This window comes from Monodon monoceros, unplaced genomic scaffold (assembly GCF_005190385.1).
Source record: "Monodon monoceros isolate NGI ecotype Baffin Bay Population unplaced genomic scaffold, NGI_Narwhal_1 Super_Scaffold_12, whole genome shotgun sequence".
NCBI classification, from domain to species: Eukaryota; Metazoa; Chordata; class Mammalia; order Artiodactyla; family Monodontidae; genus Monodon; species Monodon monoceros.
The window spans coordinates 147,326,328-147,346,408 of record NW_021703768.1 but is presented as its reverse complement, the minus strand read 5'-3'; the positions used below and the strand labels follow the sequence as shown (position 1 = coordinate 147,346,408).

General features: G+C 51.5%; 1 protein-coding gene and 1 pseudogene across 1 annotated transcript in view; one reads left to right on the top strand and one right to left on the bottom strand.

The window, feature by feature from the left end:
• ERGIC1 (endoplasmic reticulum-golgi intermediate compartment 1) overlaps positions 1–16,337 on the bottom strand; it is a 106,187-nt gene extending 89,850 nt beyond the window's left edge. The window contains exon 1 of the mRNA XM_029219219.1: positions 16,225–16,337. Coding sequence (XP_029075052.1) covers positions 16,225–16,244 — 20 coding nt within the window. The 5' untranslated portion in view covers positions 16,245–16,337. The remainder of the gene's footprint in view (positions 1–16,224) is intronic.
• Positions 3,768–5,524, top strand: LOC114893437 (annotated as a pseudogene).
• Positions 16,338–20,081: the final 3,744 nt, after the last annotated feature.

The window sequence follows — 20,081 nt, the reverse complement described above, 5'->3', positions numbered from 1 at the left end:
TTAGACTCCATCGAGACAGACAGATATCAGGTGACAAATGGCACACACAGATCACTGCAACTGTGCTAAGTGATCTGAAGGACATGTCCAGGTGCCATAAAAAGATACACACAGGGAAGGGATGGGGGCGGTGACCCAAATTAGATAAAGTACGCTGTCTGGGAAGATCTTTTTGGAGGAAGGGCACTAGTTGGCCAAGCTAATCCAGCGAGCTACTTCTCCGCAAACTCGTTATCACCTGTCTCCTTTTCCTTCCTCCTCAGCACTCACCAATCTGGACGCTTACCATCTGTGCAATTATTTGTTCACTGTCATTCTGCCCACCTTCCCCACTACCCTGGAAATGCTACGACAGTAAAGACAATGTCAGTCTTGTTGTCCCTGGAATCCTCCCCAATTAACCTTTGAGTGAGTGCATGAATGGATGAATGAATGAACCCTGCTTCCCTGGGCCTTGATCTCTTCATCCCCACAAATGGGAGTAACAATACCTTTGGCCATGTTGCTGGGAGATCCGGGGCACACTGCCTGTATTCAATGAGTGGGGCTTGGCACTGGCATAACTTGGAATGAGTGGGACATTGTGGGAAGGGATTTAGGAGCAGGAGAGGAAGCCGGACTCCTCTACCCTGTGAGCAAACCACTCGTGGAGTCCACCTGAGTCAGGACTGCAAAACAACTTCAGAAAGATGGGCCAGGACATACGGGGAGCCCTCCCCTTAACAGCAGGCAGGTAAGTAGTTCCCCAGGGAGAGCACCCACTGATGCAGTCCCCACACAAATCTTGTGTCACCCACTGGGCCAGTGAGTGGGTGACAAGTACCCAAGCATGCCCAGGGTCAGCTTCTGATTTCCTGGCTCCTTGAAGCAGGCCTGGGAGACAGGCATCCCTGTGCCAGCACAGTCACGTGTACCAGGCAGGTGATGGGTGAGAGGGGCAGAGAGATGAGAGAGCAGCATGAATACACACGACCCCTGCCCACGTGGTCTAACCTACGGCGGTAAGCCTTCCCCGACCAAAGATGGCAGCCAGGGACAGTGGAAAGGCCATGAGTCCTGCAGGGGAGCCGGGGGTCATGCCCTGCTATGGGCCTCAGTTTCCCATTGGTTAAGTGACACCATTAATTCCCCTCATAGGTCAAGGTGGAAACTATAAAGTCCTTAGTGCTACGAGGTGACAGGTGATTTGAAACTATAAAGTCCTTAGTGCTACGAGGTGACAGGTGATTTCATCTACCTCTCTCTGCACCAAGTTTTGGATTTGCCTGTGCACAAATTGTGTGCTGACTGTCCCCTAAGCCAGCATTTCCCAAAGTGTGGCACCTATGCCACTGGTGTGACCTGGGTGATTTCAGGCCATGTGGGGACCTGGTGGTTAAATGGCTTCAGACTTCACAGTGAGAAGGCCATTGCCTGTTCAGCTCTCATTTGAGTGTTCCGAGAACCTCAAAGAGAACGTCTCGAGGTGGTGCTATCCGGCTGTCATCCTCTCGTTTCTCTAGCACTTGCTAACATCCCTTTTTTAACAGACCCAGCTACTGTAGCACGCACCAGCTAGCTAGGACGGAACAGGCTTGCAATTATTTGTATCTATTTGTGGCAGGTGATACTGCTTTTCCATTTTCAAAGATGTTATAAAGTTACCTTTTATAAACAAACATGTTAAATTCAAAAACTGAGTAGTTTCCATAAAAGTTATTGAGTAAATAACATATGTTGTTTAAGACCACACCCCCAAATTAGGGAGATGGTACCAGAATGGTGGGAGATTGAATATACTGACTGCGGTTACCACCTCTGCCAGTGACACAGGTATCAAGGCCCGTCGTCCTTTCTTCTTCCTCCTGGGTCCACGGCCCAATCAGATCTCCTGACCCTCCCTGGAGTTGGGCGAGGCCAGTTCCCCGGGTCAAGGCAGAAGTGATAGCACCACATCCAGACCCTGCACGGCCTCCCTTTCTCTCCCCGCACTGCCGGGGCCTCAGAAAGAATCCAACATCCTCTTGAGGAAGAACCACAAGACGGAGGGCAGGGTACCTGCGAGGGGCATAGCATCCCCACCACCTTGGGAATGAACTTCCGTTGCATTAAATCACTGAGATTTTCAGGTTGTTTATAGGAATTAGCTGACTTAGGCTAATACAAAGGGGCCATCTCTAGTCTAGTTTCTATATACCAGCCTGACATCCTGGTGCTTTCCTCTGTAAAGAATGATAACTGAGCACCTAACAGATGCCAGGCATAATCTGAAGGGCTTTACAGAGATGAGCTCAATTAGTCCTCGTGACAGCGCTGGGAACCAGGCACTACTGAGTAGTGGGCTTATTATCTTTCAGTGAGGCGACTGAGACCCAGAGGGCATCTTGCCCAAAGTCACACATTTGGGAAGTGGTGAAGCCGAGACTTGAACCCAGGACTGTCGGAGATGCACAAAGCCGTTACTCTGCCACAGTGCGACGCAGCCTCTGCTGAGCACATCACCCAGGAGCTGCTGTGCCCTGACTATGTGCCAGTCCCTGGGCTGGGTCCTGCAGGAGACGGCACGGGTGACACTGCCATGGCCTGGAGCCCGGCAAGCCAGGCGGGAAGGGAGCAAGGGAGCCGCATGGCACCGAGCCGGATGGAGACAGGAGAGCGCAGTCAGGGAGGGCTTCGGGAAAATCTCAGCGCATCACCACTCCCCAAGAACAGGGAGGGCTCACAGAGGTGGATAAGGCTTAAGGCTGGCCCAGGAGGGTGGGTGCGATCTCAGCCTGCAGAGACGAGTGGAGAGATGCGTCTCATCCGAGCCAACAGCCACCTCCTGAATCCACAGGAATCAGCCGGGGCCAGGCCTACCACCCTGTCTAGTAAGGGGACTAAAAGATTGTGGGATGAGTCTTTAACACGCTTCCCTGGGTGGTGCGGGTCACGGCTGCCAGTTCTCCGGTTCTCCCCCTCCCCCACTTTCCCTCCCTTGACAGCAGTGGATCGGTTGTCTGTTGCAGACTCCCTGACCCATCCCTAACCCCTTTCTGACCTCGGGGCCACCGGACGGACTGGCCTTTTCGCGTTTCCGGCCCAACCCCAGAGTCAGGGCGGGGGAAGGGCACCTCGAGGAGTCGGTGCCAAGAGGAGAGAAAAGACCAGACCACCTTCGGCTCCCCTCCCCTACCCCCGCCGGATCGCAAGGCTCGCAGCCGCCGTGGCAATGAGGCCGCTCACCTGCGCGGGCCACACGTCACACGCAGCCTGTGGTGGATTTGGCCTTCAGTGGCATCACGCCTTACGGCTTTTGCCTAACCGGTGCTTGCAAAGATGATAAACCTATGCTACGCCAGGGAGACACAGGAGACTGGACTGGAACATTTTTGGGTCATGAGGGTGCTGTTTGGGATGTAACATTAAATAAGGACGCCATCACAGCAGCTACAGCAGCTGCAGATTTCACAGCCGAAGTGTGGGATGCTGGCTCAGGAGACGGATGGATGACGCTGGCTCATAAACACATTGTCAAGACTGGATGTTACACAGGATAGTAATTACTTGTTAACCGGGGGACAGGATAAACTGTTATGCATATATGACTTGAACAAACCTGAGGCAGAACCTAAGGAAATCAGTGGTCACACCTCTGGTATTAAAAAGGCTCTATGGGGCTTCCCCTGGTGGCGCAGTGGTTGAGAGTCCGCCTGCTGATGCAGGGGACACGGGTTCGTGCCCCGGTCCGCGAAGATCCCACATGCCGCGGAGCGGCTGGGCCCGTGAGCCATGGCCGCTGAGCCTGTGCGTCCGGAGCCTGTGCTCCACAATGGGAGAGGCCACAACAGTGAGAGGCCCGCGTACCGCAAAAAAAAAAAAAAAGGCTCTATGGTGCAGCGAGGATAAACAGATCCTTTCAGCTGATGACAAAACTGTTCGCCTTTGGGATCATGCTGCTATGACAGAAGTGAAATCTCTAAATTTTAATATGTCTGTTTGCAGTATGGAATACATTCCAGAGGGAGAGATCTTGGTAATAACTTATGGACGATCTACTGCTTTTCACAGTGCAGTAAGTTTGGACCCAATTAAATCTTTTGAAGCTCCTGCAACCATCAACTCTGCATCTCTTCATCCTGAGACAGAATTTCTTGTTGCAGGGGGTGAAGATTTTAAACTTTGTAAGTATGATTATGAGAGTGGAGAAGAATTAGAATCCTACAAAGGACACTTTGGTCCCATTCACTGTGCGAGGTTTAGTCCTGATGGACAACTCTATGCTAGTGGTTCTGAAGATGGAACACTGAGACTATGGCAGACTGTGGTAGGAAAAACATACGGCCTTTGGAAATGCGTGCTTCCTGAAGAAGACAGTGGTGAGCTGGCAAAGCCGAGGATCAGTTTTCCAGAGACGGCGGAAGAGGAGCTAGAAGAAATTGCTCCAGAGAATTCTGATGCCATCTATAGTGCAACTCCTGAAGTTAAGGCCTGAGCATCAGGCAGATGTACACAACTTATGGACTAAAATAAACAGAGAAAAGCATCAGCCTCCAGAGTTACTCTCTGCTTAAGGTAAACATGAGCGGTAAACAATGAGGAATATGAATTAGCTCCAGTGCTGGAACTAACCAACTTGTAGTACGACGGTCTGTTGTCTTTTTAATGAATATGTGCAAACCAACACCCAATTTCTCTTATTACAGTTGAATTTCTTGTAGCTGTTTATGTTATTATGAGAGGGAAAATATACCGACCTATTTTTCCGACTTTTCCCTTAAAGCAGAAAGCCTTTTTTTTTTTTTTTTTTTGCTTTAGTTATAAAGAAGAGGGGGAATACATGATAAAGTAACTGGTTTGATTTCTCATGGTACACTGCTTCCGAACATCTAATTGTTTTTAGTTGTCTAAATAAAATGCCTAAAAATAAAGCTTCCCTGGGCTGGATGAAGTACTCCTAGTTCTTTCAAGGCTACTCTTATGGCTCCTACAGCCCTCTCTATTGGCTCTTCTTTCAGAGGGCATGGGGCGTAATGGAAAGATTGCGGCGTGGGGGGCCAGACCACTCCACACCCCGATACCTCCTACCCCCTCAGAAGTGATACGGGTGCCCAGTGCGGGGCGGCCTGCACCAGTGGAGCAGAAAGAGTCACTGCTAACGGTGAACACGTGAACCTGCACGAGGGATTCTAGACACTGGTGGTCCGCTTCCCTACAGGAGGGCCAGCTGACAGCGAAGATGGGCAGGAGAAGGACCGCTGATCAATAAGGAGTGATACGGCGGGGGCAGCCTGGCAAATGCTGCCTGATCCAGCTGAAGGGCAGTGCCACCAGTGACGTCATGTGGATGCCAGGTACCCCTGACAGGATGTGCTCAGAAGGGCACTCCACCCACGACCCAGTCTAATCGCGAGAAAACATCAGACAAACCCAGAGTGCGGGACGTTCTACAGGACATTTGGACAGTGCTCTTCAAGACTGCCAAGGTCATGCAGAACAAGAAAGACTGAGGGTGGGAGGAATTGGGAGACGGGGATTCACACATATCCACTATTGATACTATGTATAAAATAGACAACCGATGGGAACATACTGTATAGCACAGGGAACTCTACTTAATGAACTGTGGTGACCTAAATGGGAAGGAAATCCAAAAGGGAGGGGATATACGTATATGTATGCCTGATTCATTTTGCTATACAGTAGGAGCTAACACAACACTGTAAAGCAACTATACTCCAATAAAAATTAACTTAAAAAATAAAATTTTAAAAAGAAAAAAAAAAAGACTGGGGACTTCCCTGGTGGCGCAGTGGTTAAGAATCTGCCTGCCAATGCAGGGGACACAGGTTCGATCGCTGGTCCGGGAAGATCCCACATGCCGCGGAGCAACTAAGCCCGTGCGCCACAACTACTGAGCCTGCGCTCTAGAGCCTGCGAGCCACAACTACTGGAGCCTGCGCTCCACAACAAGAGAAGCCACCGCAACGAGAAGCCCGCGCACCGCAAAGAAGAGTAGTCCCCGCTCGCTGCAACTAGAGAAAGCCCGCACGCAGCAACAAAGACCCAACGCAGACAAGAATTAAAAAATTAAAAAAAAAAAAAGACCGAGGAACTGTCCCCAACCAGAGCCTGGGGAGACGTGACCACTGAATGCAATGTTGGATCTTGGATTGGATCCTGGAGCAATAAATGGACATTAGTGGAACAAAACTTTTTAAATTTTATATTATTTTGAGACTTTGCTTCTTTGGGGCACACTGGTCACCCCATCTGGCTGTGAGAGCTCTCTACAGTCTGTGGGCTGGCAGTGTGCTGATCTTTTCAAGTTTCTTTCCCTACCCAATCCCCCGCTTTTTGGTGAGGTTTCAGTGAGGTCTGTCAGGTGTGCATCCTGCAGCTTAATTGGCTTAAAATGTACTCTCCTTTGGTGTGATCTCTCTGGGGGCCGACTGGGAGAAAGAAAAACCAACAGTGTAACTGTTCTGATACTGGAAATTGATGTGTCCTTTTGAAATAAAGAACCAGTCCCTCAAAAAAAAAAAAAAAAAAGGACATTAGTGGAAAACAGGTGAAATCCAAAATAAAGTCTGGGGAACACTGGATTGGAGGTATCTGTACCATCTTTACAACTTTTCTGTAACTCTATTCCAAAATTAAAAAGTGTCTTTAATTTAAAAAAAGAGAGACGCCAAATACCAGAACTAAAACACAAGTTCCGTGAGGTTGGGGGGACAGGAACTGTCTGTCTGGCTCAGTGCTATATCCCCAGCTTTGAGAACAGTGCCTGGCACACAGTAGGCCTTCAAGAAATATGCTCAACGGGGGCTTCCCTGGTGGCGCAGTGGTTGGGAGTCCACCTGCCGATGCAGGGGACGCGAGTTCGTGCCCCGGTCCGGGAAGATCCCACATGCCGCGGAGTGGCTGGGCCCGTGAGCCATGGCCGCTGAGCCTGCGCGTCCGGAGCCTGTGCTCTGCAACGGGAGAGGCCGCAACGGTGAGAGGCCCGCATGCCGCAAAAAAAAAAAAAAAAAAAAAAAAAGAAATATGCTCAACGAACAAATGACTCCACCACCCCAGCCTGTTCCTGGCCTGTTGACTGGGGCTCCAGAGACCAGCCAGAGAAAGGACAGGATGGCAAGCCCCACCTGCTCCCCACGGGAAGGGCTGCACCCCTCTCCCCACCTCCCCAGCAGGGGCTCAGCGGTAATCTCCTGCCCACAGATGCACAGTGTCACCTAGATACTGGAAATTGTCACCTAGGCCCAGCCCCCTTCTCAGGCAACCCAGAGCCCCCTTCCCCGCCAAGGTTTCCATGGCAATAAACTGTAAACACAACTAGGTAGACAGCAGCTGACATCGGGGGTTTCCATGGAGTGCCCCTCCAAAATCGAGGTGATTATGCTCCCCTCTGGGACACGCAAGTGTGGTTAAGAAAACCAGCTCTGACATTACAGAGTGTTCCACTTGCCTGTGGTTTGTGTGACCTTGGCCAAGTCCTTTCCCCTCTGTGTCCAGCATCCTCATCAGGTAAAGGGAATGACACCTGGTTCCTACGTGATGTGAGGATGAACTGAATCCAAGAAAGGCCTTCAGGCTGGCCCTTGATAAATGGGCACTGTTGGGGGCACTGTGATCACAGCACAGCCCTGGGAAGTCACCTGAGACACCCTGAGGGCCGAAGGTTTTAAGGGATCTGGAGAAGGGAGTGCCATTCAAACTGAGCTTTGGCCAGCCCCGGGACTGCTGAGGAGGAAAGACAGGTCCAGAGGCAGAGCTGGCAGTGCCACCCTAGCACCAACCAGAGAAGGGAAGCCATGGCTGCCAGGCCTGGAAGAATCGTGCCCCGAGGATGCCTCTGCCCAAACCTGGGGGTCCCTCGACTCCTCTGCCCCCGGCTCCGAGCCCAGACCCACCAGACCGCCTCCCGCGAGTCCAGGGGCACCGCCCCAAGTCCTGTCCACCCGGCGAGTGTGTGCTCGTTCACTGGTACGTGTGACGCACAGGCTGCATGCCGCCAGCCACAGGCCATCATCAGCCCTCAGAAGGCTTTGGTTTGGCCCAGCATAACGTTCGACAGCAATAAAACTGGAGCAGTAACTAATCATTTTCACACAATTTATCAGACTTCCATCATTTCCTAAAAAACTGGGTAATCTGTAGGGCAACAAGCCACAGACGGCTGCCCCTTCCCAATGGAGCGTCACTCTCTGATGGGCCCAGCTGGCACACCCAACTGTCCCCAACCCCGTGATACCTGCCCAGGGCCTGGGGACATCTGGGTATGTGACCATTTGACCGTTTTCTCTCCCACCAGAGATTAATGCCTTGGGGTCTGGGGTCACCGTGTGGGTGCCACTTAGAGAGGGGAGCCCAGCTCAGGGCTGAATCGCCCCAGGTGTTCTCACGGGAGCGCATCACTGGTCCTGCAAACCCAAGGGGCCCCAGCTTTACCATGTCCACCCCCCAGATGCCCCTCTGCTCAGGTCTACCAGAGCTCGGCGAGGAGCACTGGGACAATGCTGCCAAGGAAGGCCACGACGAGTGAAACGGCCCCACGTTCCACACGAGCTCATCCCATCCTCAAAAACATCCTGCAAGGAAAGTATGAGCACCCCACTTTGCAGACGAGGAAAATGGAAGCTTACAGGTCAAGGCAGCCCTCGGAGGAATTTGCAGTGTAGAAGGACGTTCTGAAAGGGTGGCCCACGACCTAACACTTTCCCCTGGATTTGGAGACACTTGCTCCACACATGAAGGTACCCTTGGACTCAGCAAAACATCAAAACAAGTCAAGTATCATCAGATTTCTTCCAAAGTAGCCAAGGGACATTTTAGTTAAATTCTACATGTCAGTGGCTCCTGATGCGACAGCAAGAGAGAAAATGATAGTGGAGACCTGGTGGATAGTCATAAAAATCGACAATGCCAAGGTACCAGCGAGGCAGAAGAGCACCATGGTGAAGTACCCTGGCTCTCAAATCACAGACCCAAGTTCAAGTCCCAGTCCTGTACTTCCTCAGCTGTGTACCCTGGGCCAGTTCACTTCCCAGCTCTGAACCTTGGCTTCCTGTTTTAAAACTGAATTAATAAAGGAAACAATCAGCAGAGGGAAAAGGCAACCTTTTCACTGGGAGAAAGTATTTGCGAACCATGTATCTGAAAAGTGGTTAATATCCAAAATACATAAGAAACTCCTCCAACTTCATAGCAAAACACACACACACACACACACACACAAAACACACAACAACAACAACAACCCCACAACCAAATAACCTGATTAAAACTGGGCAGAGAACTTGAATAGACAGTTCCCCAAAATAAGACAATCGAATGGCCAACAGGTATATGCAAAGATGCTCAACATCTCTAATCATCAGGGAAACGCATATCAGAACCGCAACAAGGGCTTCCCTGGTGGCGCAGTGGTTGAGAGTCCGCCTGCCGATGCAGGGGACGCAGGTTCGTGCCCCGGTCCGGGAAGATCCCACGCGCCGCGGAGCGGCTGGGCCCGTGAGCCATGGCCGCTGAGCCTGCGCGTCCGGAGCCTGTGCTCCGCAACGGGAGAGGCCACAACAGTGAGAGGCCCGCGTACCGCAAAAAAAACCCAAAAACAAACAAAAAAAATCTGTCAAGAGGGTAGATCTCATCTTAAGTGTTCTTAGCACAATTTTTAAAAGTTGAATTAATAGTATGACTATAAAGTGATAGCATCACAGTTTCTTGGAGGGATGAAACTTCTGTATCCAGACTGCGGGGGTGGTTACACGATGTAAAGTCTTGACTTCCACAGAAGTGGTTACACGATGTAAAGTCTTGACTTCCACAGAAGTGGTTACACGATGTAAAGTCTTGACTTCCACAGAAGAATACACCAAAAAAGGCAACTTTTATTGTATGTTAATTAAAAAGATAAAATAAATAAATAAATAGTAATCTAAAAAAAAAAGAAGATAAAATATAGAAAAATAAATGACTAATAATTGTATCTATCTCGTGGAGCCAGCGTGACTTTCAAGTCCAATGACATGCCCAGCACAGAGTGCAACACATCACCAGCTGAGAAACCATCAGGCGTTACTAGTAAGATTCGCCTTGCCTCCTTTCCTCCTCCAGAGCAATTCGAGCCCCAGATGGCAACTCAAGAGAGAAAAGCATCACCAGCACCCAATGTTCAGGGACCTGTGACTAAACTTTGGTAACAGCCGGGTCTCTCATCTCAAATAGGGTTTCCACCTTTTGGATAAACAGAACATTCAGACCCTTTCAAACGGATCTTGCTTCCTGTCCCGCTGTGCTGCCCAGCAGATTCCAGAAGGAAGCATTCAAGGGGAGGATTTTACTGTCAGGTGTGTGTGCTGGTCCCCCAGGGACCCCTAGATGCACCAGCTATGTGACCCAGCATCTCTGGGGGTCAATTTCCCTGGATGTAAAATAGGAATAATGCCCACTCAGAGGATGAGAAGATTTGTAAAGCACCTTACGTATCCCCGAGTTCTTGGTAGTACAGGGAACCCTGAGTTCCTCCTGCCTCTCCCAAGGGTCAAGACTTTTAAAAACCAATACGTGCTAGTGTTGGCAGGTTTTTTTCCCATTCGGTACTTTTCCTGCATAGACACCAATGTAACTAAGTTAACAGACCTAAATGTTAAAGTTGACAACAATTAGGCTAATTACCACTTTCTTAAAGGAACAATTACAGCTGTTTCCCAAATAATATTCTGAGAAATGGTACTGGCCGCCCCATGAAGAACAAGGGTGGCTTAGATAGTAAGTTTGGCAAAAGCTGGGCTAAGTGACTCAGGTTCCTTTTGTGCAGGACTTCTCAAGAGCCTTTAGAAAGTTAGGCACGTGCTGTGGATCTCCAAATGGGGGACCCATTATGGAGCGGCACAGTCTGGGAGATGCTGAGTTAGTCAATCTTACTGTACATTCAAATCACCAGGGGATCTTGCATTTCCAACAAGTTCCCAGGTGATGCTGAAGCTCCTGGTGTGGGAACCACACTTTGAAAAGCAAGGATATCCATGGAAAGGTAACGCCACCACCACTGCCCTGCCTTAGTGACAGCTTTACTAGTGAAGAACAGTCCCAGAGGGAATGTGCTTGCAGGGGGGGACAGATGGGACCAGACTCTACTCCCCAACCTCCCCTCCAAAGACCCACTCTGGCATCTGGCTGCCCCTGTGCTCTTGGCCTGATAAATATGGGTTCTCTGGATCTAGAGCAGTCTTCTCAATCTTAGCTGTACACTTGGAATCACGTGAGGACCTTTATAAAATACTGATGCCCGAGTCCCCCACCCTCAGATCCTGATTACTGGGTCTGGAGCACCACCTGAGTTTGGGGATTTTTAAAACTCCTCCAGTGATTCTAACATACAGCAGAGCTGATGTTCACTGATACAGAGGTGGTGGGTAAGCCTCACCCCAAATGCCCTCCTCACACCCTGCCTGCCTCTCCAGTGCCTGATGAAAACTGCCCAGGAGCAACTCCAAAATAAAAAATGAAAGGATTACCAGATGGGAAACAGAACTTAACGAGGCCACAGCTGGCTAAAGCCGTCTCAAGGTAGTACGGTATCAGGAATGAATCCAAACCGCCTCAGGAGGAGAGATTTTTCCATCCCCTTCCACATCCAGATGAGAAGCTAAACATATGCTCTACACTCTAAAGCCCCAGTGGCCGGAGTGGGAAAACCTGGACCCTCCAGAATGAGATGCTCTAAATTGCTGTGAGACCATAGTGAGGGTTCTTTAAAGACAATTTCAGAATCAGGTGTCAGACCACATGAGTCTAGTTAAAAAATAAATAAATAAAAATATAAAGGCTGATGACTTTAAGCTTCTTAATGAGCACTACTGGGAAAGGATTAGAGATGAGAAAGCCAAGGAATCCAATTAGAGGGGGTTTCAGTTCTCTCTGAACTCGGTGAATGGAAGGGCAAAGCTTTAGAGATGAGCCTATAGGATACGCGTGGGGCTCTGGAGCACAAGAACAGCATTCCAACCCCAGTGCCTTCTGCTGACCCATCACGTCCCTTAACTCTGCTGCACTTCCACTGGCTCATCTGTAGAGTGGGATAACAACAGTGTCTGCCTTGCAGGGTTGGTGTGGGATTAAATCAGCACAGGTAAGACCCTTACCACAGTGTCAGGCACTAGTAAGTGCCCAATAAATGTGAAATGCTGGCTTGATTTTCAGATTTTTCCTCCAGTCTGTTCTTTATTTCCCTTTGACCCTGATTTTTAAGTCTATTTATATATTTTTTTAACTTGTTGTAAAGTACGTGTTTCCGTCAACTTCCCCAAGATCTTTCTGGAATGAGGTAAGGTAGAAATACAGGCACTCACATAAGCCACTGTACTATCTGCTGAGTTCCGATTATGTGCTCAGAGCCCGCACTGGTGGTCGGGGATGACCCTGGCACAGGGAGTGAGGGGAGCTGCAGGGACCCCGCACCGGGCAAGGCCGCATGGGGAGCTAAGGAAATCATACTTGATCAGAGCAATGGGCCCCACTTGACGGTTGAAACCAGAATGTGAAAAAAATCAGGTCAACTTTGGAAAGCTCCCCTGGGGTTCTAAGATCTGGGGTCTCTTGGAGATGAGAGACCACTTGGAAGGCCAGACTGAGAGGCGATGGAGGCTGAACCAAGGCGCCGCAGCAGGGCCGGCATCACAGGTGTGTGAACTGCGCAGTCGCACAGGGTCCTGTGCTCAGAGCGCTGCGTCTAGGCTTAGTCTAATGCTCTGCTGTCACCGTCCTGACATTCGTAATACTTTTCCAACAAGGGGTTCTGCGTTTTCATTCTGCACTGGGCTCCGCAAATTATGCAGCCGGCTGTACCCTGCAGGGACACCTCACTTGCCCCTACATCTACCCTACAAGGTGAGGCAATGAAGATTGCCATCTTCTCCTTAAAATGAAGAAACTGAGGCTCGGAGAAGGTAAGTCAACTGTCCCAGGGTCCAGATGGTCAGTGACAGGACAGCAGCACACCCCCGGTCTTGGGGTTTCAACTCAGAGGCTGCGTCGCGGGGAGCCGGCCATCTCTGCGTGCCTGAAAGCCGCGCGCTCAGGCTCTCCTGGGCCTGGGCTGCAGGAAATGCCCCTACCTTCCCCCCACCCCCACCCCCGGCCTGAGCCAGAGACAGCAGGTGTTCTGGCCCTTGCCAGCCGGAACTGGGTCCGGGCAGGGCCAACGCCCACGGAACCGAGTCACAAGGCCGGTTCCACCACTGCAAGGTCCAGCGATTAATGAAACAATGCACCAGGAGCAAAACAAACACAAGTCATCTTTGAAGGCCTCGGGTCCCTCCTCTGTATTCAGCCTATTCCCCACCCCCAACTACAATTGAGAGAAGAGCCCATTCAAAGAAGGAAGGGGGGAAATTAACCACCCATAGCTGAAAAGGTTCCCAGCAAAAGAACTGGCACATCAAATCACAGCATGCCCTTGCCTTCCTTGACAGACTCTGAGAGACATATCCTGGGGGCGAGTGTGGCCCTGGCACTATTCTAGGCCCTGGAGTTACAACAGTGAATGAAACAGATAAAGATCTTTGCCCTAGGGAGCTCATGTTTTCATGGGAGGAAAAGAGAGAATAAGCATAAAATAAATTAAGTGAATTATACAGTGTTAGGAAATACAGGTGCTTCGATGAAATAACACAAATAATGAAAAGAGTGGCCAATATTTATTGGGTGTATACTCTGTATCTAAATGCTTTACACACACTGGCTCAGTTAATCTTCTCGACAACGGGTACCGTTCTCATCCCCAATTCACAGACAGGAAAGCACACAGGAGGTAAGGCGCACGAGGTCCCCACAGGCACTAGGAGAACAAGGAGTTCTGGTAAGAAAGAGCAAGAGGTTCCTTTTTCCCCCTTCCTGATTGTGCTCTGTATTAAGGAGAGCAAAACGATCAGGAAGCCTGGTCTTCTCCCTGGCTTCGAACTGGGAGGGGGGGGGTTCAACCAGAGCATGCCCCTCTCCATGTCCGCATGGTTTTTAAGAGATCTGACAAGGCTGTGGGACCCGCCAAGACCTCCCTTTTCTCCCACAGCTAAGGCTTTGCAGCTAACAGTCCCCAGATCGAATCCCAGCTCCACCAGCTCACCACTGCCTGGCCCTGAGCAAACGAGTCCCATGTCACCCAGCTCTGCAGTGGGGCACGTGGCGGAGGGCTGAGCACGGAGCAGACACTCAGTAAATGTTTGATCAATGAACACTGAAGTGCGCGTACACTGGACCCTTCCTTAGAACCTGAGACCTGGAATGAACACATCTTAAGAAGGCTCGTCCTCCAAGGTGTGAACGGGAAGTGTTGAATCCATTCTCACTGTTCGGTGGTGGCACAAGCCTTCAAGGAAATTGATTAAAACGCCTCATTAAGCTGGGGCCCCAATGGTACCTGGACACTCCAAACCTCCAACTCAAGGGGCACCAGGTCAGGAGCTGTGCGTGGCCTGGGACCCTGGCCCACCCTTCAATCTAGGTCCCATGAGGTCCAGGGCAAGGCCCTCAGCCCTCAACTTCCTCCTCCTACAATGGGAGATTAGGTGCAGAGTGAATGAATTCTATGCCCGAAAGCAGTGACTTCCCCATAAGGTCAAAATCACTGGAACCTACTGAATCACAAAGGGATGCGGGGTGAGGGCAGGAATTATCAGCCTGGGTAAGGGGAGGCTTTATGGAACCAGGAATCAATGTGCCAGCTACAGCTCTCTCATGTCCTGAATGTTAACCGTCGGTACGAGGACTGCCCCTGAATTCCATCACAGGGGTTTTCCTTGTATGAAAATGCCCTGGGTCTGCAAACATTTGTCTGAGACCCTGGTGCAGCCCCAGGGCTGCATGGAAGGGGCAGGCTGTCTGTGGGATGGCAATGGTGCCCAGGGCAGGCTGAGTACCACGTCAGCCAGTGCAAGAGTTCCAAGGCCAATGTTCTCTCCATGCTTAAACTCCAACATGTCCACATGCCATGGGGGTCACTGCCAGGCTTTTCTTCCCAGGAAGGCTGTCGCTTTACCCTGACTTCATTCACACCTGTAGGGAGGGAAGGAGCTGGCAGGGACCGGAATCTCTATTTTGTGGATGAGGAAGTGGCCTCATGGAGAGGCTGCTTGTCCACTAACCTCCCACTTCTGAGCTCTGTACCCCTCCAGGCTCTGAATTAAGCTCTTCTCATGCATTCAGCCCTTGCAGGTGGGACTTTATTTTTAGCCCCAATTTACAGGTGGTGACACAGAGATACTGAGAGGGCTCAGACACTTGCCCAAGTCATCAAGCTGTGCAGCTAAGGGGAGGTCTGAACCCAAAGCCTTCGCCCCTAACTTCTAGAACATACCAAGCTGTTCAGTGCAGGGGGCAGAGCCAGGATTCTGATCCAGCTCCTCCCCACTAAAGCCCAGCTATTTTTCTGTCTATACACCACAGTGTGGCTGCCTCAGGCCAGGGCATCCCCTGGGGCTCCATACCTCAAGGGAAAGTGTGGATGTAGACCCCCCCCCAATTCCAGAAGGCCTAGCCCAGCACAACGTGGACCATGAGGCGGCTGGACCCCACAAAGGGCCCATTGTGGTGACTGCAGAAAGCCAAGGGCAGATCAGGCTAGGCTCTCTGCAAAGTCCTGCCCACAGCTCCCTTACCTCCTCCCCTCCCCCATGGAGCCCCCATACCCAGAACACAGGACCAGGACTGGCTGAGGTACAGGCCTCCAGTTCGGCCCAGTTAGGGAGAGTCTGAGCCTATGGAAACCTGAAACCCTCCAGCAGCTGTCTGGCGGGATGGGTCTGCACACCCCTGCGGATCCCTGGGGGCTCATCCGAGGTGCCCTGAACGCACCTGTCAGCTGGGGTGGGGTTCACGAAACGAGGCTCTGTAGAGAAGACGAAGGGGATGGCTTGTTTGCTCCTATCTAGGGGAGGGAGGAAACCTGTTTCCCAGCATGGGGGGAAGGGGATGCGAGTGTGCGAGGTGTCGAGGCAGCCTCGGGAGGGGGCTCCGCGTAGGGAAGGGGCGGAGCGGCCCAAGAGGTGGGCGGCCTCGCTTCCCGCTGCACGAGGAAGCCCTCCGAGGCTCCAGCTGGCTTTGTGTGCGGCAGGGGGGCCAGCCCGGCGTCCCCGAGGGCCTGCCGAGGCGTGCACAGGGCGAAGGGCCGCTTTTGCGTTCCAGGCGGGAGGGGTCCGCGGCGTGCCCAAGCATCCTCCGCGCCCGCGGAGGGGGCTCCCCGGTGGCCGGGGTAGCCATACTCACCTCCTGAAGTCAAAGGGCATCGTGCCGCCGCCGCCGCCGCCGCCGGGGGTGGGAGCCCTGCAGGCCAGGTGGGCCGCGGCGCCGCGTGGGTCCCAGCCCGCTGCCAACGCCTCCGCCGGCCGCCCCGCCCCCGCCGGCCGCCCCCAGCCCTCTACACTCGCCGCTGCCTCCTGCCGCCGGGAAGTGACGCTCCGCGCAGCCCATTGGGCGCCGCCACCGCCCCCGGCCGCCCCTTCCGCCGCCCTGTTAAAGGGGCCCGGGGGCCTGAGGGCCTGGGGGCCTAAGGGGCTGGGGGCTGGGAGGGGGAGGGGCTGGCCTTGGTGGGCGCGCGATGGCGGTCGAGGCTTGGAGAGGAAGGGAGCACCCAAAGACTCCCGCGTTCATTCTTTCCAAGCCCCCGCACTGTGTTTTCCATCACTTTCTCTCTGTGTGACCTTGAGCAAATCCCTCTGCCTCTACGAGCCTCCTCCGTTGTTTTGCGTTTGTAAAACAGTTTCCTTGGGTTGTGAAAATTAAATGGAATGGTCCAGATGTGGGCTACTCACAGCGTCTAACTCTGAGTAAAGGGCCTGATACTCTGAAAGAAAGGAGGAAAGCAGGCAGGCCTAGATTGGTAAAGGGGACCCACCACGTCCCTGCTGTGCCTCTCTGGGGAAGATGCTTGGCTCCTCTGAGCCCACACCCGTTTCCACGGCTGCACAAAGAGGACGATGACACTTACTGGAGGAGCTTTTTCCTGGGGATCAAATGAGAAAGTTGGGAGACTGCTTAGTGTGGTGCCTGGCACCTAGTAAGGGCTCGTCACCTGAAGCTATTGTGGTTGGCCTGGTAGCTCTACCTCTCTGCTTGCATCTTCCTTGTGTGGTTCATTCTGATGGTATTCACCGGGCCGGCTCCGAGCCCGGTCTATTCAGGACAGCAGACTAAGACCTGCCTCGTGACTTGGCCCACTGGGGACCTCTCCTGAGCCTTAGTTTCCTTCTGCGAAATTCACAGGTCATCAGCATCTCCTTCCGGGATTGCTGGGTTAGAGGAGTTGGTAGTTGTAACACAACACCCAGGTAGAGGATACTCATTCTGAACGTTCCCTCTATGGTTGGCCCCACCTCCAAGGTTGCGGTAACAAAGAGCTTGAAAAACCCCAGGGGAGGAAGGTGGGGGCTCGTGTTCAAAAAGCAGGGCCAGCAGGAAGTTTCCTCATCTATAAATAGGAGGAAATGGTGGTACCGATTCCTCTGGGAGAATTCAGAATGCACGGTGCCAGTGCCGGTCCGGTGTAGAGCGTGGGCAGTGAACCAAACTCTTCCCCTGGACCACACACCCAGTTGGCTCTCCTTCCCTTTGCCCTCCAGCATTCCCTTTTCATTCATTCATTCAACAAGGGGCCTGGCACTCTTGGGAGAGAGAGGGAAATCTCAGCCAGAACTCAAAACCTGGGGGCAGCAAGAAGGTTGAAGGGGCCTGGGGTAGCCACTGAGCCCAAAGGACTGTTTTTTGGCCCAGGCCTGTGCAGGAGGGGAGTCATGGAGTGGTGGGCATTTGACCACGAGCCCTCCCTCTCAAAATGTGGTCCACAGACCAACTGCTTAGGTACCATGGGGCAAATTCTCAGCCCCAGCCCAGACCTACTGAACCAAGTGTGCGTTTCGCCTGATCTCCAAGTGATTCACCAGCACATTTAAGTTTGAGAGGTGCTGCGATAAAGGACCTTGCTTTGGTGGGATGTGGGGGGTGGGGCGGCTTTTGCATTTACTCTTTCTTGAGCATGTTCCTATCTCTGCCTTGCACCTTGCTATATGGACAGAGATTCTCACTTTCTTCATGACTGTTAACTATGGTAACAGAGCCCATACTCTGGAGTCGTACTGCATGGGATCACCTTCTAGCCTGTCCGCTTACTAACTTATTTTACTTCTGTACCTCAGTTTCCTCATCTGTAAAATTGGGGCAATAATAGTACCATCCTCATAGATGTGTTGTGAGGATGAAATGTGTTGATGAGTGTCAAGGACTTAGGACAGTGCCTGGCACAGAGTAAATGCAAGAGAGGGTTGACTATTGGTTGCTATTTTTGCGTGATGATGGAGCTCCCAGTTTTTGGCTGGGCATATGAGTGTGTTCAGAATGAGAGTTGTATTTCCCAGCTTCTCTTGCAGCTAGGTGTGGCCATGTGACTAAGTTCTGGCCATTGAGATGTAAGGGGAAGCATCTTGCGGCTGCTTCAGGGATTATTGGTGGATATTATCCACTGTGTCCCTTTGTCCATCTGGCTGCCCAGGATGTGGATGCCACCATCCTGACCCATGTGTTGAAGGCCATGCAGAGCAGAGCGACAAGATAGAAGGAGCCTGGGTCCCTGCCACTGAATGGCACAGTGCCTGTTCTCAAACACCTCCCCAGACTTCTAAGCAAGAGAGAAATAAACATGTCTTGTTTAAGCTACTGTTATTCTGGATTTTCAGACACTTACACCTGAACCTAATACTAATACACCTGCCCAGCCTGGTTAATTTCTTGGCTTGTTTCAACTACCATGTACAGAGTAGGCCAGGTCCCCCATTATATGCTCACATGCCACCCGTAGGTTTTTTGGGGGGAGAATTTGTCACAGTTTGTGAAGAGATTATTAATTGGCTAGTGTCTACCTCCCCATGTTGACTGGAAGTTCTCCACGGAGGATGGATGTCTGTTTGCGCACCATCTTATCCCAGCATCCAACCACAGCCTGCACATGTGGGGTGGGGGGACAATAACTATGTATCAAAGGCTGAATGGAGGTTTTCCAGAGGTTCCCATAGAACAGACAGGATGGGGAGGGGGCACATCAACAAGGATCTCTGTGGGGACACTTGAGGTCTGTAAGCAGACCAAGCTGCCAGTCCCAGATGGCCCATCAGCCCAAAAGACAGTGTGAGATAGAACTAAGGAAATCAGATGTTGTGTTACAGTAAATGGGAAAGCTCTGGATCTCTTTGACCAAGGGACTGACTTACTAAAAGTTGAGTTTTAGGATTACTAATCTTCCAGGACCCTATAGCAGCCAGCAGCCAGCCTCCAGTGGTTGATATTCCCATGCCCTGTATAATCACCTCCCACATTGCAAAGCGCCAGGCTGGGTAACCAACAGGACACTGCAGAAATGACCGCATATGACTCTTCAGGCAAGGTAGTAAGGGCATTGAGGCTTCTGCTTAGGCTCTCCTGAGTCACTTGTTCTGGAGGAAACCAGCTTCTGGGTCCTAAAGATACTCAAGCATGGTTACAGAGAGGTCCAAGTGGCAAAGAACTGAGGCCTCCTGCCAACAGCCAGGTGAGTGAGCCATCCTGGAAATGGATCCTCAGCCCCGATAAATCTTCAAAGCTGCGGCTCCAGACCACAGCTTAACTACAGCCTCACGAGAAACCCTGATCCAGAACCACTCAATTAAGCTGCTCCTGAATTCCTGACTCTTAGAAACTATGTGAGGTCATCCATGTTTATTTTATGCTACGAAGTTGTGGGTATGCAGTTACACAGTGTAGATAGTTAATAAAGACTCCATCCCCATTTGCTGTTCTACCAGCACCTTCTCCCTGTCTTCTTCCACCTCACTCCCATATGGCTTAGTGAAATGGTAAAGCACTGCAGTCAGATGACTCTCTAGCTGGGAGGCATGGACACATTGCTTAACTAGCTGGCTGTCTGAGTATGAAATGAAGGATAATAATACCTTACCTGTGGCAGGTAGCCTCTAAAATGGTCATCCCAATTAATCTACCTCCTCATATTCAAACCCTTGTGTAATCTCCTTCCTTAGAGTGTAGGCTGAACTTACTCACTTCTAATGAACAGAATATGGCAGATGCGACGGCATGTC